We start from the raw sequence: 22,741 nt of genomic DNA, 5'->3' as shown, positions 1-22,741 counted from the left end.
ACCAGTTATAGTCTGATAGATTTAATCAAACACTTTCTGGAAATAGATACACTTTGATGTGGGCTTCAACCAAGTATATTGCCAGTTCCTTCCTTTCACAGATGTTGCTCCAGATTTCAGTACCTGTAGTCTTTTGTGACAGCATTGATACCAGCTTGTCTACTGATTTAATCACTTCTTTAAAAAAAAATCACATTTGTCAGAACTGGGCTACAATTTACAAATGTGCGTTTATGCTCTCAGCTTGAGAATTTTTAGAAGTTATTCAATGACTGGTTTTAGTTCTTTGGATGACACCCTTAAGTCTGACTGAGTTTGTGACTTTCTTAGATACAAGGTTGCAGCCTTAGAATTTCTGTTCAGCCTCTCTTATTCATAGACTTTTGGTATTCCTTGTAATTTTGCGATGGATTCTAGGCCAACTGGTCTATTAATCTTTGGTTTCTGCTACTTGCCGTTCTGAACGAAAGCAGTGCAATGACTTGCAGCTGTCTATTCTAAAGGAAATATTCCATTGCACAATGGAAGGAACTCCTGAAGTTATTAAAATAATAGAAAATACATTTTGGTGAATGTGCAGCAAAAGTGATTAATTTTTTATAAATATGTTGGCACCAGTGTCTGAATATTTTCTAAGTAATACTTGGCTATCTAAATTTCATTTCTTTTCCTACAAATTAAGAATTATGGAAGAACAAATGCCTAGATCCAAAGGGATAAAAGTATTATATTTTGATGAAAGTAGGAATGGTATGGAGTCGGAATATGGCAGAATAATTATTTTGCAATTTGAGTACCAAAGTGTTTGTTATTTGCTTGTTTTGCTTATATATCACAAGGATTTGTCTGAATTGATTTTCTTCTGCCTTTTTGTACACTCCCTTGTGCAAAGCGTCCAAGTATTTTTCAGAGTGCATGTCATATTTGGGGAAAGCATGAACTCATGGTCTCTTCTCCTGTGGCATTGAATATATACTGACTAGTTACATCACAGCCTGATATGAATACACCAACACCCTTGTACTGAAAAGTCTACAAAAAGTAGTCGATATGGTCCAGTCCATCACAGGTAAAGCCCTCCACACCACTGAGCACAGTTAAGTGGAATGCTGTCACAGGAAAGCAGCATCCATCACAAAAGATCCACACCTTCCAGGCCGGTCTGTTTTCACTGCTGCCATCATGAAGAAGGTACAGGAGCCTGAGGACTTCTCAGGCTCTTGAACTAGACGGGATAACTGCTCAACTTCACTGAATTGTTCCTACAACCTATGAACTCACATTCAATGACTCTTCACCTCATGTTCTTGATATTTATTGCTTATATATTTATTATTATTAATATTTCTTTTCTATTTGCACAGCTTGGTTTTTTTTTGTACATTTGTTGTTTGTCCTGTTGGGTGTGTTTCTTGTATTTACTGTGAATGCCTGCAAGAAAACAAATCTCAGAGTTGTATATGGTGACGTGTACTTTGATAATAGATTTACTTTGAATTTTGTGCTTTAGTGAATGAATGCCAAATTATGATAAATGCAGATTAAAAATATTAATGTTTTATTTCAGATTTGAAGGATAAGCTATTAGTAAAAAAGAAAGGAGAGAAAGGACCAAATAGTGCACCATCTCCAACCAGCCCTTCTGCACCTCAACCAACTGTTGAACAAATCAGACAGAATGTTCGCCATTCTCTGAAGGACATATTAGGAAAAAGGTAAAATCTTTGGCATGAAAAAAAGATTTAAGTTGTCTTTGTAAATCCAGCAACCAACAAAGGTGAGAAAGCACTTGGTGTGATGCCATCTCTTGAAACAGAACTCTGCTGTTTAAAACACTGCATGATAGTAGACTAGTAAGCTAAGTTTACTTCAAAAGTCAAAACATTGGAATATGATTACGTCATGTTGGCCCTTGTCCCTGTAATGCCATGTAATTGGCTCTGACTTAAAAGGACATGTTCATTATGTTTACTTTATTGTCACCAAACAATTGATACTAGAGTGTACAATCATCACAGTGATATTTGTTTCTGCAATTGTTAATTGATAGCAGTTTTTACTTTTCAGATATTTACCAGTCATATTCATTGCCTTCCACAGTAGTCAAATATCTACTGTTCCTTATTTGTAGTATTTTTCTCCATCTTTTCCATATCACTTCAGAAAAGCTTCAGTTCAGTTCTTTATGCTAGGCCCTCTAGTCAGAATGTGAGTTTCTTAGAGACAAAAGTTGCAGCCTTAGAATTCCTGTCCAATAAAAATGGTCTTATCTACCCTGTAATTTCCTTTAATATCTTGAAAATTTCTTCAATTCACCATGAATGAAAGTTAAAAAAGACATGGATGCAGGAAATCTGAAATACAAGCAGCAAATACTCAGCAGCTAAGGCAACACTATGGATAGAAAACCAGATTAACGTTTCAGATTGGAAAGAAGACGCAGCAAGGTAGCATAGTGGTTAGCATAATGCTTTACAGCGTCAGTGACTATAAGATCGTGTTTAATTCCTGTTGCTATCTGTAAGCATTTTGTAGGTAGTCCCCATGATTGTATGGGTTTCCTCTGGGTGCTTCTGTTTACTCCCACATTTGAAAGACATAAGTTGTGGGCATTTTATGTTGCCGCTGGAAGCATAGTGACACTTGTGGGCTGCCCCCATCATATCCTCGGACTGTGTTGGTTGTTGATGCAGACGATGTATTTCACTATACACTTCGATGTATGTGACAAATAAAGCTAATCTATTGACCTGAAATAACTATGTTTCTCTCTTCTTAAATGCTGAGTAACTGCAGTATTTTAGTTCACCCATTGGTAGGTGACGGGACAAATTGTTAATTGTTTTATGGGGTTCTTGGGTTTTCAGTAACATTGATTACAAGGAAGTCATGCTGATTAGCTTTTGGATATTGTATCCATTTCTGCCCATCACATCATAATGCTGTAAAGCTTTAGTAAGGGTTTAATGGAACTTGGTTTGAGTAATACTAAGTGTATTTTCCCTAGGGCTGCAAAGCTTAAGGGGATATTTGTAGATATGGTTCAAAATAAATAGAGTAGTGGTTTTCAGCAGCAGATATAGATTTAACATCTAAACCAAGAGAACCACAGTCCATGTAAACTGATCATATTGCTCTAATATGAAATACACTGACAAGTAAGTCTAGTGAAAGCTGATTTAATATTAGCTTTCAGCAGAATTTTTTGGGGACAATGTTGCATATGGTGGAAGAAACTCTAGTATGTTGTTTAATTTTATTTTGTGTCTCTTACTCATGAGCTATATACTGCAACTGATAATAATAACTACTTTTGACTTAAACAAAACAAATTTCACTTTTGTTCAGGCTTTCGGAGTCGGATTTGAAAGTTCCAGAGGAACGCGCAACCAAGGTTGCGGCCAGGATTGAGAGAAAGCTGTTTTCTTTTTATGGGGACACAGATACTAAATACAAAAGCAAGTACAGGAGCTTGATGTTTAATCTCAAAGATCCCAAGAACCAAGTATGTAAATAGTGATGTAAATAATTATTGTATTTTGAAAATACTGATTTATGAACATTTTTTTCAAAGATTATAATGCAATAGAACTTAATTGTTAAAGCTGCTATAGAGATTGGGTAGATGAGAGTTGTCCATGAATCAACTTTTTTGTTAAGCAAAGCGTGAGTCATCGCTATAGTGCTTTACTCAGGCTTTCTCTTGCACAATCCCCCCACCTTGCCCCACGCACCCAATAGGCTGCCCACTGTGAGCTGTAGCAGTTGAACTGCAGTGCACAGAATACTCACAGAGTGTTTGGGGTATCTGGAACACTCTGCCTGTGATAGTAGGGGAAGCAGATGCATTATTGGTGTTTAAGCATCTCTTACTTAGGCACATGAATATGCAGGGGATAGAGGGATATGGATACTGTGCAGGCAGAAGGGGTGTCAGTGATAATAAATCTGATTCTAAATATGTTGGTGTAGATCATCAGTCAAATTTCATGGAGAAGCTGGCAAGAATAATCATGCTTGACACAGACATTGTGCACCAAAGAGCCTATTCCTGTGCTGCACGTTTTCAGTACTCTCGTGTTTGGAGGCAGATCTCTAAGCCATTGTTTTTTACTTTATTTAAGCATATGGGAGCATTGGCCTTGCACTTCTGCAAAACAAAAGCCCTCTGCTAATCTGTTCCTCCTATACCACGGTGACCTCCTGTGAAAAAAGGTACAAAACAAGACTCAAGAAAATGCAGGCATTTCCTGTACCTTGGGTGGCAGCTGTCAGTGAAAGAAGGTGTTGATGATGAGGTTCACCATTGCCCTCAGTAGGCCAGCATAGCATTAGGCAATTAGAGGACCCTCACCATCCGAGATATTCCCGCTACTCGCAACTACCATCAGGGAAGAGGTACAGCTTCTTTCCGTCCTTCATCAGAATTCTGAACTATGTATAAGTCCATGGACATTATCTCATTATTTGCTCTCTTTTTGTACTATTTATTTATATTTTTATATATTATCGTATCTTATCGTCATTTAATTATATATTGCACTGCATTGCTGTTACAAAACAACACATTTCATGAAGTGTCAGTGATAATAAATCTGATTCTAAATGTGTCTGGTGTAGATCATCAATCAGATTTCATGGAGAAGCTGGCAAGAATAATCCTTATCTTTTGGATGTTTCTGGGAATTGGAATATGCACTCAGTGGCAACTTTATTAGATACAGCTGTACACCTGCTTGTATAGGTGTATCTAATCAGACAATAATGCAGCCATGGTCAAGAGGTTCAGTTATTGTTCAGACCAAACATCGGAATGGAAAACAAGTGTAACCAAAGTGACTAGTGGAATATTGTTGGTGCTATATGGAGTGGCTTGAGTGTTGCAGAAACTGCTGATCTCTTGGGATTTTCAAGCATAACGGACTCTAGAGTTGACAGAGAATGGTTTGAGAAACATAACTAATCCTGTGAGTGATGGTTCTGTGTGCTAAAATGCCTTGTTAATGAGAGAATCAGAAAGGAATGGTCAGACACATTCAAGATGACTGGAAGGTGACTAACTTAAATGAAATGCTCAACACGTCAAACCTTGAAGTGAATGGGCTACAGTAGCAGAAGACCACACTGGATTCTACTCCTGTACTTAATAAAGTGGCCACTGAGTGTATAGAGCAGACATGTCAAAAAATTAGAGAGGTACTACCTATTTTCTTCAAAGTCCTCGGTATCCACTGGCAGGATAAGCAAACCAATACCATTGACTAACATTCCCAGCACCAAGGCTCTGAATATACTCTGCTGGCTCTTCAGACAGGTCATTCATTCACATGTCCATAATACATTGGAGCATAATTAGGCCATTTGGCTATTGAATCTACTCCACCATTTGATCCTGGCTGATCCATTTCCCCCTCAGCCCCAATCTCCTGCCACTTTCTCATAAGCTTTCATGCCCTGACTTACCAAGAATCTTTCAACGTCCACCTTAAATACCCTCAATGATTTGGCCTCTACAGTCACCTGTGGCAATGAATTCCACAGATTCACCACCCTCTGGCTGAAGAAATTCCTTGAAATGGACGCCCTCTATTCTGATGTTGTGCCCTCTGGTCCAGTATAGGAAACATTCTGTCCACATCCATTCTATCTAGGCCTTTCAACATTCAATAGACTTCAATGAGATCCCCCTCCCCTCATTCTTCTAAATTTCAGCAAGTACATTCCAAGAGTCATCAAATGCTCATAGGGTAAGCCTTTCAATCCCAGAATCACTTTTATGAACTTCCTTTGAACCCCCTTCAAAGTCAGCACACCGTTTCTTAGATAAGGGGCCCACAGCTTTTCACAGTACTCCAAGTGAGGTCTCACTGGTGCCTTATAAAGCCTCAGCATTACATTCTTGCTTTTGTATTATAGTCCTCTTGAAATGAATGCTATCATTGCATTTGCCTTCCTCACCACTGACTCAACCTGCAACTTAACTGTTAGGGAATCCTTGGCATCTGAGATTTTTGAATTTTCTCCCCATTTAGAAAATAGATTATGCTGTTATTCCTTCTATCAAAGTGCATGACCATACATTGCCCCACACTATATTCAATCTGCCACTGCTTTGCCCATTCTCCTAATCTGCCCAGATCCCACTTTCTACCTCTCCACCTATCTTCATATTGTCCACAAACTTGACCACAAAGCCATCAATTCTGTTATCCACGTCATTGGCATACAACGTAAAAAGAAGCGGTCCCAATACTGACCTGTGTGGAGCACCACTAGTCATCAGCAGCCAATCAGAAAAGGCTCCCTTTATTCCCACTCTTTGCTTCCTGTCAAGAGCTAATGCTCTACGCATGCTGGTATCTTTCCTGTAATACCACGGCTTCTTATCTTGCTAAGTACCCACATGTGTGGCATCTTGTCAAAGGCCTTCAGAACATCCAAGTACACAATATCCACCGATTCTTCTTTGTCTATACTGCTTGTTATTTCCTCAAAGAATTCCAACAAATCTGTCTGGGTCCCAGTTAAGGAAACCAAAATGACTTTGACCCACTTTATCATGCGCCTCCAAGTATCCCAAAACCTCATCCTTAACAATACCCTCCAACATCTATATTTTTTTCCTCTCTTCTGCCTCCGGTCTTGAAGAGTGGAGTGACATTTGCATTTTCCCAGTCCTGGAACCATGCAATAATCTAATGATTCTTGAAAGATCACTAATACTTCCACAATTTCTTTAGCTCCTTGGCTGTAGTCCATCTAGTCCAGGTGATCTTTCAGCTTCCCAAACACTTTCCCTCCAGTAATAGCAACTACATTCACTCTGTCCCTACACTCTTGAAAATCCAGCATACTGCTAGTGTCTTCCACAGTGCAGGCTAATGCAAAATATTTAGATTGGTTGACATTTCCTTGTCCCCCAATCCTACCACTCCAGTGTTACTTTCTAGAGGTATGAAACCTACTCTTACCTCTCTTTCACTCTTTATATTTCTGAAAAAGCATTTTGTATCCTCTTTGATATTATTGGCTAACTTACTTTCATATTTCATCACTTTGCTCCTTGTGGCTTTTTTAGTTTTTTAAAAGCTTCTCAATCCTAACCCTCCCCAACAGTTCTAGCAAATTGCCCGCAAGGATGTTCGGCCCCCTCAGATTCAGGTGTAACCTGTTCCTTTTGTGCAGGCCATACTTTCCCCAGAAGAGATCCAAATGATCCAAAAATCTGAAACTCTGCCCCTGCACCAGTTTCTCAACCACATTCAAAATCATGCTATTCTTACCTTCAATGGCACATGGCACAGGCTGCAAACTACAGGTTACTACCCTGAACACCCTGCTTTTCAGCTTTCTTCCTAGCTCCCTGAATTCTCTCTTCAGGACCTCCTTTTTCCAACCTCTGTCATTTATGCCAGTACTTCTGGCTGCTCCCCCTCCCTCTTTAGAATGCTGTGTTCATGATTGAGATGTCCCTAACCCAAGACATCCCTGACCCTGGCACCTGGGATGCAACATACATCGATGTCTCTAGCACATCTGCAGAATCTCATGTCTGCTCCTCTAACTATGGAATTCCCTATCACTGCTGCGGTCATTTTCTCTCCCCTTTATTTCTGAGACACAGCGTCTTGATTTCTGAGGCTTCCCCTGGTAGGTCCACCCTCCCCCCCCACCTCCCTACAGTATCCAAAGCGGTATGCTTATTATTAAGGGGAACGGCTACAGGACTACTCTGTAATGTAGTGGTCACCAACCTTTTTAAGCCCAAGATCCCCTACCTCGGCCTTAGTAAAAGGCAAGATTGACCCCAGATCAATTAGTTACACGCATGCGCACCAGTGCAGAAAAGACCGGAAGTAAAACCCTGCAACCTGGAAGTAGAAGTAGAAATAACATATAAACACCAGGGGTACCCACCCCTTTTTTGCACCGTGGACCGGTTTAATATTGACAATATTCTTGCGGACTGGCTGACGGGGGGGGAGGGGGGGTGTTAAACACAACGGGAATACAGCGATACTCGAAGCAGGTTCCTTATGTCCAGTCTATTCCGCAATTTAGTTTTCATGGCTCTCGGCACTTAGCTTCTGTCCCGCGCTGCTCACGTTTTTTCTGCTGAAAAAACTCAATGTGTTTGTCTTTAAGTGCAGGGTGCTTGGACTCAGGGTACCGAAGCAGTTTTGAGGGCTTCATTGCCTCATTAGACAGCCTCCAGGTCCAAGCTCCAGCCTCCCACACACCCGCCGCCAGACGCCTTGGCCAGGTGTGGTTGGTCATGGGTCGGGTGAGAGGACAAGGTCAGGGCCGGAGGTCCCCGTGCCAGGGCCATGGCGGTCGCAGTCCAGAGAGAGCAAGCGACCGAGCGAGGAGTGCAACAGGGCACACGCCCGCCCCCCTTGTTGGATCTATCGGCCGACAAAAGTTTGTTTCAGTAGATCGCAGCAAGGTAGCTGCTCTGATACTTACGGAACCCTGAGCCCGAATTAGGTCATCTGCGAATATTTTAGCACCAGGTTGCCCACGAACATTCGGTGTGTTAAATAGGTTTAGAGACAGCGCTCCAGGTCAGTAGCGACGGCACTTCCCGCCGGCCGCCTGAGGCCAACCAGTGATCCTTGGCGTGAGGGTGTTACCGCGGTTAGGCAACTGATGACCTCGCGTGGGTTCAAGTTTAACAGTGGACTGACGGAATGAGGAAAGGTGCAGCTGACTCATATCGTTTCCTCGCGGCCCGGCGGTTGGGGACCACTGAAGTACAGTGTGTAGTCCGGGGGAATTACACGCATGCGCACTGGGCAGAAAGAACGGAACTAAAACCCTGCAACCTGGAAACAGTCTCTCAACAGTATTTGTGTATTTCTTTTTCTTTTTTTTTCGGGATCTACTGGGAAAGTCTCAAAGATCGACGGGTTGGTGACCACTGCTGTAATGGCTGCCCATTTTCTTTCCATCTCTTGACAGTGGTAGTCACTTAGGTGCCTGCCTCCTGCAAATCAGGGGTGACCACCTCCCTGTAGCTCTTATCTGTCACCTCCTTAGTTTTACGTATGTTACCAAACTCCAAAAGCAAACTTTCTGTGCTAAGGAAAATTAGAAAACACTGGAAGAACTGAAGTCAGGCAGCAACTGTGGAAGTAGTGATAGTCAATGTTTCTATCCCAAGCTTTGTCTGAGGAAGGTGGAAGTAGATGCTTTGGAACGCCTTGGCCTATCACAGCCCAGAAAGAGGAAGAAGCATTTGTGAATTTGAGTCCACATGTTAGAGTACATGGAAATTCTGTGTAAACAGTGGAGAGAGCATCCCATTTCCGCAAACTGCTTGTTCTGTCAACTGTACTGTGCCTCACCTTAAGCCTGCAGAATTGGAGATGAAGCAAGTGATCTTGGATCCTAAGGAAGTGCTTGAGAAGAGATCATGTGTGTCTTGACTATGAAAATGGACAGCATTTGCAGAATACTTTTTCACCAACTGCAGCAGACACTGAGCCACAGCACTATCAACATGAGCATGAAGTTGTGGGTTCAGCAACCAACAGAAAGTGTTGTACTTTCGAAAAGGCCAACTTTGTGAACTCAAGATAATCAGAGGCTCTCTTCTTTCAGTTGGACTTAAAATGTCCCTCGGCAATATTAATGCTGAAGAGTTAGGGATGGTTATTTATTGTGTTCTGGTCATTTATTCACTCAGCCACAGGCAATAATAATTTTGTTGTTATCACATTTATGTTGTTCAAGCTTGCTACATGTGCTGTGTGTTAGCTGCTGTGTCTCTTGTATTACGATAGTGGCTACTCTTCAGAAGTACTGAATGGGCTATAAAGCACTTTGTTATGTGTGATTTTCTGAAAGGCACTGATTTAATCAAAGACTCTCTGTGCTTCTTTACTCTTTTTTTTCTTCCCAATCTCTATTCAGATGTTAAATCTATTTTATGTTATTGTTAGATTTTGTTATTTAATATCCAGTTGAAATGACTAGTAACTATTTTCTGAAAGTATGCAACAAAGTTTTCAAACACTAAGTTTAATGTACTTGGAGTGGCTTTTAACATTCTCATACTAGATGTGAATTTGCTTCCTAAATTGCTCACTTGTCAGAAATAAAGGAATATTTTACTTAATTGAATCCAAGCTTGTCTACTCCCTCATGTTGAAAGCTCTTTACAAAAGATTATGGAAGGTTAAATTGAAGGCACTGGCTTCATGAAGATATCTCACTGGTGCATTGTTCATACAACAGAGCAAGATTACTGCAGGTTCATACGGTTCAGAAAGATGGGCATAATTAAAGTTTTATGTGCATGTTGAGTATTTTTCAAGAGACTGTTCCCTGATTTGATTCTTAATGTCCATATACAGTCGGCCCTCCTTATCCGCAGATTCCGCATATGCGGATTCAACCAACTGCGGATCGGGAAAACCTGGAAGTTCTCTCTCCAGCAGTCGTTGTTTGAGCATGTACAGACTATTTTTTCTTGTTATTATTCCCTAAACAATACAGTATAACAACTATTTACATAGTATTTACATTGTATTAGGTATTATAAATAATCTAGAAATGACTTAAAAGTACAGGCAGTCCCCAGATTATGAATGAGTTCCATTCCTGAGTTCGTCTTTAAGTCGAATTTGAAGTCGGAACAGGTACATCCGGTATTATTTAGCGTCAGTTAGTCGAACGTTTCTCTTAGTATATAGTACATATTTTACCTTTCTATGCATACAAAACACTTAAGAAACATACGTATTTCAATAATTAAACTACTGCATTGCTTAGTAATAATTGTAGCTTTCATCGGGGCAGGGCCTTTCACATGCTCCATTAAAATTTTTCCAGTCGTTGACCGACTGTAGCCTAACGCTTTTCCAATGACCGATGGCGTTTCACCTGTTTCCGATCGCTTTATTACTTACACCTTATTTTCAATCGTGATCATGATTATTTTCATGAACAGAAACACTGAGGATTCAGAGCTGCGCTGCCAGGTCCTAATGTCCACCACACTGAGACATGTTAAATAAAGTCTGGGGTTGCAGGAGGGGTGTGATTGGCAACTAAATATTCCTGGATTTCGTTGCTTCAGGTGTGATAGAATCGGAGGGACAAGGGGGGGAGGTGTTGCGTTGCTTGTCAGAGAAAATATTACAGCGGTGCTCTGGCAGGATAGATTAGAGGGCTCGTTTAGGGAGGCTATTTGGGTAGAATTGAGGAATGGGAAAGGTGTAGTAACACTTATTGGGGTGTATTATAGACTACCTAATGGGGAGCGAGAATTGGAGGAGCAAATTTGCAAAGAGATAGCGATATTTGTAGTAAGTACAGGGTTGTGATTGTGGGAGATTTTAATTTTCCACACATAGACTGGGAGGCCCATACTGTAAAAGGGATGGATGGTTTGGAGTTTGTAAAATGGGTAAAGGATAGTTTTTTGCAGCAATACATAGAGGTACCAACTAGAGAAGGGGCAGTGTTGGATCTTCTGTTAGGGAATGAAATAAGTCAGGTGACGGAGGTATGTGTTGGGGAGCACTTCGGGTCCAGTGACAATGCCATTAGTTTCAGTATAATTATGGAGAAGGATAGGACTGAACCCAGGGTTGAGATTTTTGATTGGAGAAAGGCTAACTTTGAGGAGATGCAAAAGGATTTAGAAGGAGTGGATTGGGACAATTTGTTTTATGGGAAGGATGTAATAGAGAAATGGAGGTCATTTAAAGGTGAAATTTTGAGGGTACAGAATCTTTATGTTCCTGTTAGGTTGAAAGGAGAGGTTAAAAGTTTGAGAGAGGCATGGTTTTCAAGGGATATTGGAAACTTGGTTAGGAAAAAGAGAGATATCTACAATAAATATAGGCAGCATGGAGTAAATGAGGTGCTCGAGGAATATACAGAATGTAAGAAGAATCTTAAGAAAGAAATTAGAAAAGCTAAAAGAAGATATGAGGTTTCTTTGGCAAGTAAGGTGAAAATAAATCCGAAGGGTTTCAACATTTATATTAATAGTAAAAGGATAGTGAGGGATAAAATTGATCCCTTAGAGAATCAGAGTGGACAGCTATGTGTGGAGCCGAAAGAGATGGGGGAGATTTTGAACAATTTCTTTTCTTCGGTATTCACTAAGGAGAAGGATATTGAATTGTGTAAGGTAAGGGAAACAAGTAGGGAAGTTACGGAAACTATGACGATTAAAGAGGAAGAAGTACTGGCGGTTTTAAGGAATATAAAAGTGAATTAATCTCCAGATCCTGACTGGATATTCCCTAAGACCTTGAGGGAAGTTAGTGTAGAAATAGCAGGGGCTCTGACAGAAATATTTCAAATGTCATTAGAAACAGGCATAGTACCAGAGGATTGACGTATTGCTGATGTGGTTCCATTGTTTAAAAAGGGTTCTAAGAGTAAACCTAGCAATTATAGGCCTGTAAGTTTGACGTCAGTGGTGGGTAAATTAATGGAAAGTATTCTTAGAGATGGTATATATAATTATCTGGATAGACAGGATCTGATTAGGAACAGTCAACATGGATTTATGCATGGAAGGTCATGTTTGACAAATCTTATTGAATTTTTTGAAGAGTTTACGAGGAAAGTTGATGAGGGTGAAGCAGTGGATGTTATCTATATGGACATCAGTAAGGCCTTTGACAAGGTTCCACACGGAAGGTTAATGAGGAAGGTTCAATCGTTAGGTATTAATATTGAAGTAGTAAAATGGATTCAACAGTGGCTGGATGGGAGATGCCAGAGAGTAGTGGTGGATAACTGTTTGTCAGATTGGAGGCCGGTGACTAGTGGTGTGCCTCAGGGAACTGTATTGGGTTCAGTGTTGTTTGTCATATACATTAATGATCTGGATGATGGGGTGGTAAATTGAATTAGTAAGTATGCAGATGATACTAAGGTAGGTAGCATTGTGGATAATGAAGTAAGTTTTCAAAGCTTGCAGAGAGATTTAGGCCAGTTAGAAGAGTGGGCTGAACGATAGCAGTTGGAGTTTAATGCTGATAAGTGTGAGGTGCTACATTTTGGTAGGAATAATCCAAATAGGACATACATGGTAAATGCTAGGGCATTGAAGAATGCAGTAGAACAGAGTGATCTTGGAATAATAGTGCATTGTTCCCAGAAGGTGGAATCTTATGTGGATAGAGTGGTGAAGAAAGCTTTTGGTATGCTGGCCTTTATAAATCAGAGCATTGAGTATAGGAGTTGGGATATAATGTTAAAATTGTACAAGGCATTGATAAGGCTGAATTTGGAGTATTGTGTACAGTTCTGGTCACCGAATTATAGGAAAGATGTCAACAAAATAGAGAGAGTACAGAGAAGATTTACTAGAATGTTACCTGGGTTTCAGCACCTAAGTTACAGGGAAAGGTTGAATAAGTTAGGTCTTTATTCTTTGGAGTGTAGAAGGTTGAGGGGGGACGATAGAGGTATTTAAATTTATGAGGGAGATAGATAAAGTTGATGTGGATAGGCTTTTTCCATTGAGAGTAGGGGAGATTCAAACAAGAGGACATGAGTTGAGAGTTAGGGGGCAAAAGTTTAGGGGTAACACGAGGGGGAATTTCTTTACTTAGAGAGTGGCAGCTGTGTGGAACGAGCTTCCCATAGAAGTGGTAGAGGCAGGTTCAGTATTGTCATTTAAAGTAAAATTGGATAGGTATATGGACAGGAAAGGAATGGAGGGTTATGGGCTGAGTGCGGGTCAGTGGGTCTAGGTGAGAGTAAGCGTTTGGCACGGATTAGAAGGGCCGAGATGGCCTGTTTCCGTGCTGTAATTGTTATCTGGTTATATGCTTCCGCTCAGTCCTAAAGACCACCGCACTGGGACAGGTTAAATAAGGGACTTGAGCATCTGCGTTGTTTGGTATCCGCAGGGGGTCCAGGAACCAATTCCCCGTGGATAAGGAGGGCTGACTGTACTGGTACTTGGTAATTTGTGAAGCAGACTTGATGGGCTGAATGGCTTAGTACTGGTCTACTTGCAAGATGTGGTTTTGTACTAAATTAAAAGTGGTGTGGGATAGCTTTCTGAGATGGAAAGTTTTCACACTATGAGATCAATAGGTTTGAAATTTGGATTAAAACCAATTTTCTGAGATGTTATCTTTGGCATAAATATATACTTTTGTGAGATGGAAGTGCTAACATAACTGTACTCTGGAAACATTCTGACTTTGCTTTCAGGAGAATTGAAAATCTAGCATTTAGTTCATTTTATCCCCAGTGATGAAATAAATGTGCTCTAATTCTAAAATTCTTGCTACCATGGCTAAACCTTCATCTGTCCTGCTTTATATAAGGATACAACTCCTTTCTTTGGGTATGTTGGCACTGGGAGCCTGACAACTTCTCTCAGACACTTTTGGTCCGACGCAAAATGATGCAAGTGACAAATTTATTTATTTATTTTTAGAGATACAGCACAGATCAGGCCCTCTGGTCCATTGAGCAGCACCGCCCAACAACCCACATTTAACATTAGATGAATCACAGTACAATTTACAATGACCAAATAACATACTAACCTGTACTACTTTGGACAGTGGGAGGAAACCCTCATGGTCACAGAAAAAAAACATGCATCTCCTCACTGATGGTGCTGGAATTGAACTCTGAACCCTGGAACGTACCAAGCTGTAATAGTGTCATGCTAACTAGGTTCCTCTTCTCTGTCATGTTGTTTTGATGATGCCATTTTATAAGCTTTTTTTTTACTTGATCCTCAACTGTGGATTTCCCTGCTGAATTATTAAGAGGAACCTTGACTTTACTTTCATTTCCAACACTTTGCATTCAGTCCCCTTTTCTTTCTTGTCCTCACCCTTGTTAAATGAAGCTCTATGTAATCTGTCAGGAAAGTACCTGATTTCCTGATTAGGAATGTTAAAGCTTTGCAGACTCAACACTGTATTTACTAATTTCAGAAAATGAACATTTGCAGCATATTTATCAGATTTCCAGTACTTAGTAATTCCAGTTAATTATTTTATATATTCACCTCATCTAGGCTTTTGATACTGGACAATATTCTGATTCCCTCACCTCAAGTCTGAACAGATTGCACAACCTACAGACTAATTTTCAAGGACTCTACCACTCATGTTCACAGTATTATTTATTTATGTATTTATTATTGCTTTTTGTATTTGCACATACTGTCTTTTTGCACGTTAGTTGTTAGTGAGTAAATGTGCGGAGTTTTTCATTGATTCTATTGTGCTTCTTTGATCTACTGTGAATGCCTTCAAGAAATTGAATCTCAGGATAGTATATGGTGACATATATATACACTTTGATAATAAATTTACTTTGAACTTTGAACTCTTTTCCCTCCTCTCCTTTCCCCATTCACCTTGCCTTGCTTCTTAAGACCACAATTTCCAATTCTGACTAAAGGTCATTAATCTGAAATGTGAATTTAAACATTTGTTTACAGTTGTTGTTTTAATATTTTCAGCATTCTATCTTTATTTTAGCCTTTTGCTTATTAACTTAAGTAACTGTCTTGCATTACCAGTTAATTTTCAGTAAATACCAAAGAATATTAAAATTAGAGGTTTTTATACCTTTGCAAGGTATTCGTTTTTTTCATTCATTGTGCCTAATCAATACTTAAATACTTTAAGTCAGATTGTGTTACTGGTTCTGTTGCTTTGATTTGACAAATTAATTTCTTTGATTGTTAGTGGGTCTTAACCCCCATATCCAACAGCTCTGTGAGAAAACTTTAACCAGAAACACTACACTAGTTTAAGAAGGTTACTTATCTTCAACTCTCAAGGGTAATCAAGAATACACAATAAATTTGAGTCTTGTCAGTGACACTGTCCTTCTGAAAAATGAACTGAAAAAAATCTTTAATGAAGACACCCTGAAGATTGAAGTATTTCTATTATTTATAGTTTATTAATCAAATAGCATTAAAAGGATGACAATTCAGTAAAAGTGATAACCTTATCTGGTGATGTGGAAATTCCAGTGGTTCAGTATTACTTTATCAGTTAATGGTTGCCACAGTTCCTTCCCTCTCACCAAGGTCCCAAGTTACTCTGCTCCCTTTTCCATGACCCTGGTTCCTATGCTTCCTTCTGACTCAGTAGGCTTTGATTCCCATGTTTTCTTCCTATTCACCAGGGCAAAAGTTGCCAAGCTCCTTCCCTAATCACCAACGGCCTAGTTCCTTCCCACTTAGTGGGGCCTAGTTCCCACTCTCCCTTCTCACTTACTGGGACCAGATTCGCTTGCTGTGGTACCACTGGGGCCCAACTCCATGCTTCCTTCCTGCTCACAAGGGCCGAGGTCCTCATACTCCCTTCTCAGTCAGAGGACCCTGATTCCCATTCCCTGTGTCTCAGATTGCTAAACTCCAATTAAACTTGCATGGTTCACTGGGAAGTGTTTATCATTACTTCATCTGCCTGTCTTGAAGCTTTAAAATATTATCAAAAATAACTAAAAATTCAACTTCATCGCTAAGTTATTTATGATTTGCTGAATGATTATTTGTTGTACAGAAAAATAAGCCAAGCTTTATGAAACATAAATCAAAATTTACGCTGAAACATTTCAGGTGTTGTTCAAGCGAGTGTTGAAAGGTGACATCTTACCTGATCATTTAATTCGTATGAGTCCAGAGGAACTGGCGTCCAAGGAATTGGCTGCATGGAGACAGCGAGAAAATAGACATGTGAGACCTGTTTTAAATATTACTTATTTTTATCCTTTTATATCCTTAATCGCCTTCAAATGATCTATCTGCTGTTTCAGTGGCGATGTTAACTTGTTATTCCTTTTCCAGAAATAATTTTCTTTCTATTGCTGAGATGGATGTACATTTATACAGTTTATACAATTTATACAGTTGATTATCATAATGTTCATTTGCCAAGTGAAGGGTATCTATTTAGTAAAAGCAAATCTGGCAGATCATAACTGCTCTTCACGTCCAATCACATGATAGTAATGATCTCTGAAATAATTTTAATTGTACATTTCTTTTCTCATTTTCCTTCAAGTGAGCAATAACGTATTGATCGAAGTTCTCAGTGTAGGTTAAAATGAATCTGGATTTGTAGTTCTAAGTAACATACTTAGATCTGCAGTTCTCTGAATCCCTAGAATGATTAATAATATAATACCTATTTAATTTGGTTGGAGCACAGAATTGGATACTTTAGTGGTTAGCTTTATTAGAAGATTATGCAGAATGTTTTTTAAGTGTTTCAATAAGTGTGAAAGAGTGTGTGACAGATTAGAGCAGTGGTTCTCAATGTATGTCATTTCTGATTTCATAGGGCCCACAAGTTATAAACAAGGAACTGGGAGCCACAGGTGTTTCTGAATGGGCCAGGTTTTAATGAAAGATTACTAAGATACAGAAATAAAAAAGAACTGACTGTGTGTAATTTAATTATAACCCTGAATGAAGGGGATGGGAAAATATGTTAACATGATGGAGCAAAACAGTTTAGCCTATGTGTGGGGGAGGGGTGCAACATGTCAATCATTATCTCTGCTCCTACTTGACCATGCACAAATCACCATACACACCCTGCAGAGACCTGCTGGAGATGCATATTCCAGATTGGGTGGTGGTTTAATTTGGATCAAATGTGAATGAAGTTGAGCTGCAAAGTGATGGAACAGCTCCAGCAAAATTCAAATACAACGAGCAAAATTTCAGGATAGCTAATGATAGTCAAAATAAGTCTCCAAGCTCAAGGGAAAAGCAAAGTTGATTTTAATTTGATTTCCCACCTCTTACCTGGTTGAATGTGGTTTTAGTTAAGCTCTTCACCTGCTATCAAAAGCTTGTACATGTCTTCATGTTGTGAGAAGACTTAAAGTTAACTGTTTATTAGAATATTCTGTACAGTTTAGCAAAAGAACCTTGGAGACTATGGTCACAAGTAGATGACGAGCAGATGAAGTTTGAGAACCATTGGATTAGATTGACCTAGTAACCTAGTTACCTGATCATAATATAAAAAAAAACACATTTTTACTGGTTATTGTTAGTGTTTCAATCAAGGAACTGGAGCTCTATCAAAACATATTGATTGTGCTAGCATTTTTTTTCTGTCCAGGTACATTCTAATGAGAATTGTTAGAATTTTCACGATGATAACCCATTGAAAATAATTTTGGAGTATGGATTATCAGATCATGTTTTCATGAAGATTTTTGCTTCAATGTATGTGAAATGTGTTTATTTTATCCACAGATGATTGAAATGATAGAAAAGGAACAAAGAGAGGTTGAAAGGCGACCAATTACAAAAATAACGCACAAGGGGGAAATTGAAATTGAGAGCGAGGCACCAATGAAAGAACCTGAAGGGGTGGTTACAGAGGTAAATAATAAACAAAATCAGATATAATAGAATTTGAAGAAATTTTTCCTGAATTAGATATGTCAATATTTAAATTTGATAATAATTACTTTTAATTTGTGTGAAGTCATACTGATGATCTTTCTGCCACTGATTCATTGTATAGTTTACAACACTACATGAAGTTAAAATTAACCAAAACATGGATTTTATAAATCTCTACTGCAGCTCTGTTGGTGAATGTCATGTATGCAGTTTAATGTTTCCCTCTGTGGAGTACCAATCAACATTAGTGGCCACTTCCAAGCCTGCAATAGAGGCCCTAGTTACCCTCAGAGAGCTATGTTCAGTTGCCTGACACTAGTTTCCCTAAACAGATACTCTTCTAAGCTCTGCTTTAGGGAGAGATTACCAGACAGCCAGAGGAACAGATTCAGTCGTATGCCAGAATCTTGCTTGGAAGAAATGCCACATCTACACTGGCTCCGTGCCCCCTCACCTAACTCTTCAGGTTCAGACACTACTGGGGATACTTCCAATCCACCTGACGAGACCTCACCTGACTTAACACTTGTGGTCACCTGCAACTCAAACCCCTGTGTCCCATGGCCAAGCCCCGTTTCCTCCCCTGCAGAGTCCTGGTGCAACCCAGGCTGCCCACAGATAGCCCCCCCCCCCCCCCCCCCCACTTCACCTGACAGCGGGAGAGGGGCCAGGAGTCTCTTCCTCCATCAATGGGGAGTGAGTGAAAGGCAGCATATACCACACATCCAGGTCCTCATCCTCTGAATCAGTATCCCTCTCGGGTGGGGGCCAGCCTAACCTCGCCTGCTGTGGGCCCTGCAGTCACCTCACGTTTCTGCAGAGTCCTCTTACTAGGTGTAGGCTCCAGGTCAGGTTCTGTGTCTACCTGCACCTCTTGACCCAGGGGCAGCAGGTGGTTCCGATGGAGAATCTTGACAGGCCCATTTACCCAGAAAACTGGTAGGCTTGGCATCTGACTCTCCACCACATAGGGCATAGCTGCCCGGTGGTCAGCCAACTTAGGCTTTCCAGGTAGCCCCAAATTCCTTAGGAGGACTCTGTCTCCCGGAAGTTGGGAGAAACTCACCTTTTGATTGTACCTCCTCTGATTTCCTTGATTCTCCTTGGCAGCCGCAACCCCATCTAATTCATAAGCCCTTTTCAACTCTCTTCTCATATCAGACTCATACTTCAGATAAGTCTTTAGGGGTAAGTCACCCTCGTCAGTTCCAAAACATAGGTCAATAGGCAACCTCGCCTCGTGCCCAGACATCAAATAATACGGCGAGTGCCCAGTAGCTTCATTTCGTGTACAGTTGTAACTGTGAACCAGATGCGCAATATATTGACTTCACTTGCTCTTATTGCTGATCTCAAGGATCTCGAGCATAGAAACAGAAAACATAGAAAACCCTTCGGCCATCAAAGTTGTGCTGAACACGTCCCTACCGTAGAAATTACTAGGCTTACCTATAGCCCTCTATTTTACTAAGCTCCATATACCTATCTAAAACCCTCTTAAAAGACCCTATTGTATCCGCCTCCACCACCGTTGCCGGCAGCCCATTCCATGCACTCACCACTCTCTGAGTAAAAAACTTACCCCTGACATCTCCTCTGTACCTACTCCCCATCACCTTAAACCTGTGTCCTCTTGGGGCAGCCATTTCAGCCCTGGGAAATGGCCTCTGACTATCCACACAATCAATGCCTCTCATCATCTTGTACACCTCTATCAGGTCACCTCTCATCCTCCGTCGCTCCAAGGAGAAAAGGTCAAGTTCACTCAACCTATTCTCATATGGCATGCTCCCCAATCCAGGCAACATCCTTGTAACTCTCCTCTGCAGCCTTGCTATGGCTTCCACATCCTTCCTGTAGTGAGATGACTAGAACTGAGCTCAGTACTCCAAGTGAGGTATGACCAGGGTCCTATATAGCTCCACTTCCTCATTCAGGTCATTTATAAAAATCACGAAGAGTAAGGGTCCCAGAACAGATCCCTCAGGCACTCCAGTGGTGACCGACCTCCTTGCAGAATATGACCTGTCTACAACCACACTTTGCCTTCTATGGGCGAGCCAGTTCTGGATCCACAATGCAATGTCTCCTTGGATCCCATGCCTCCTTACTTTCTCAATAAACCTTGCATGGGGTACCTTATCAGATGTCTTGCTGAAATCCATATACACTACATCTACTGCTCTTCCTTCATCAATGTGTATAGTCACATCCACAAAAAATCCAATCAGGCTCGTAAGGCACGACCTGCCCTTTACAAAGCCATGCTGACTACTCCTGATCATATTATACCTCTCCAAATGTTAATAAATCCTGCCTCTCAGGATCTTTTCCATCATCTTACCAACCACTGAGGTAAGATGCACTGGTCTATAATTTCCTGAGCTATCTCTACTCCCTTTCTTGAATAAAGGAACAACATCCGCAACCCTCCAATCCTCGGGAACCTCTCCCATCCCCATTGATGATGCAAAGATCATCGCCAGAAGCTCAGCAATCTCCTCCCTCGCCTCCCACAGTAGCCTGGGGTGCATTTCGTCTGGTCCCGGCGACTATCCAACTTGATGCTTTCCAAAAGCTCCAGCACATCCTCTTTCTTAATATCTACATGCTCAAGCTTTTTAGTCTGCTGCAAGTCATCACTATAATCACTAAGATCATTTTCCATAGTGAATACTGAAGTAAAGTATTCACTGTGCTATTTCCTCTGGTTCCATACACACTTCCTCACTGTCACATTTGATAGGTCCTATTCTTTCACGTCTTATCCTCTTGCTCTTCACGTACTTGTGGAGTGCCTTGGGATTTTCCTAAATCTTTGCTGCCAAGGCCTTCTCATGGCCCCTTCTGGCTCTCCTAATTTCCTTCTTAAGCTCCTTCCTAGTAGCCTTATAATCTGCTAGATCTCTAACATTACCTAGCTCTCTGAACCTTTTGTAAGCTTTTCTTTTCTTTTTGACTAGATTTATTACAGCCTTTGTACACCACAGTTCCTGCACCCTACCATAACTTCCCTGTCTCATTGGAACATACCTATACAGAGCTCTACACAAATATCACCTGAATATTTGCCACACTTCTTCCGTACCTTTCCCTGAGAACATCTCTTTCCAATTTAAACCTCCAATTTCCTGCCTGATAGCCTCATAATTCCCCTTACTCCAATTGAACGCTTTTCTAACTTGTCTGTTCTTATCTCTCAATGCTGTTATAAAGGAGATAGAATTATGATCACTATCTCTAAAATGCTCTCCCACTGTGAGATCTGACACCTGATCAGGTTCATTTCCCAATACCAAATCAAGTACTGCCTCTCCTCTTGTAGGCTTATCTACGTACTGTGTCAAGAAACCTTCCTGAACACACCTAACAAACTCCACCCCATCTAAACCCCTCACTCTAGGAAGATGGCAATCGATATTTGGGAAATTAAAATCTCCTATCACGACAACTCTGCTATTATTACACCTTTCCAGGATCTGTTTCCCCATCTGCTCCTCAATATCGCTGTCACTATTAGGCAGCCTATAAAAAACACCCAGTAAAATTATTGACCCCTTCCTGTTCCTAACCTCCACCCACAGAGACTATGTAGACAATCCCTCCATGGCATCCACCTTTTCTGCAGCTGTGTCTTTTGCCTCTCTCCCTGTCCTTTCTGAAACATCTAAAACCCGGCACTTGAAGTAACCACTCCTGTCCCTGAGCCATCCAAGTCTCTGTAATGGCCACCACATGATATCTCCAAGTATTGATCCATGCTCTAAGCTCATCCGCTTTGTTCACAACACTCCTTGCATTAAAATAGACACATCTTAAGACTTCGGTCTGAGCATGTCCCTTCTCTATCACCTGCCTATCCTCCCTCTCGCATTGTCTACAAGCTTTCTCTATTTGTGAGCTAACCTCCTCTTCCCCAGTCTCTCCAGTTTGGTTCCCACCCACCAACAATTCTAGGTTAAACTCTCACCAGTAGCCTTAACAAACCCCCAGCTAGGATATTGGTCCCCCTGGGATTCAAGTGCAACCCGTCCTTTTTGTACAAGTCACACCTGCCCCAAAAGAGGTCTCAATGATCCAGAAATCTGAATCCCTGCCCCCTGCTCCAATCCCTCAGCCACGCATTTATCCTCCACCTCATCCTATTCATATTCTCACTGTCGTCTGGCACAGGCAGTAATCCTGAGATTACTACCTTTGCGGTCCTGTTTCTCAACTTTCTTTCTAATTACCTGTAGTCTTTTTTTCAGGGCCTCTTCCCTTTTCCTACCTATGTCATTGGTACCAATATGTACCACAACCTCTGGCTGTTCTCCCTCCCACCAAGGAAATCTTGGACACGATCAGAAACATCCC

The 22,741-nt window shown here is 40.8% G+C and overlaps 1 protein-coding gene across 8 annotated transcripts in view; it reads left to right on the top strand.

Moving 5' to 3' along the window:
* Positions 1 to 22,741, top strand: part of phf3 (PHD finger protein 3) — a 149,150-nt gene that overhangs the window by 69,699 nt on the left and 56,710 nt on the right. For all 8 annotated transcript variants that reach the window (XM_073056517.1, XM_073056516.1, XM_073056514.1 and 5 more), the window contains 4 exons: positions 1,568 to 1,715; positions 3,349 to 3,505; positions 16,580 to 16,696; positions 18,233 to 18,361. In XM_073056517.1, coding sequence (XP_072912618.1) covers positions 1,568 to 1,715; positions 3,349 to 3,505; positions 16,580 to 16,696; positions 18,233 to 18,361 — 551 coding nt within the window. The remainder of the gene's footprint in view (positions 1 to 1,567; positions 1,716 to 3,348; positions 3,506 to 16,579; positions 16,697 to 18,232; positions 18,362 to 22,741) is intronic.

The sequence above is a fragment of the Hemitrygon akajei genome, chromosome 9, assembly GCF_048418815.1.
Source record: "Hemitrygon akajei chromosome 9, sHemAka1.3, whole genome shotgun sequence".
Lineage (NCBI taxonomy): Eukaryota > Metazoa > Chordata > Chondrichthyes > Myliobatiformes > Dasyatidae > Hemitrygon > Hemitrygon akajei.
The sequence above is the reverse complement of the archived record's forward strand: the minus strand, read 5'-3'. Positions and strand labels throughout refer to the sequence as shown.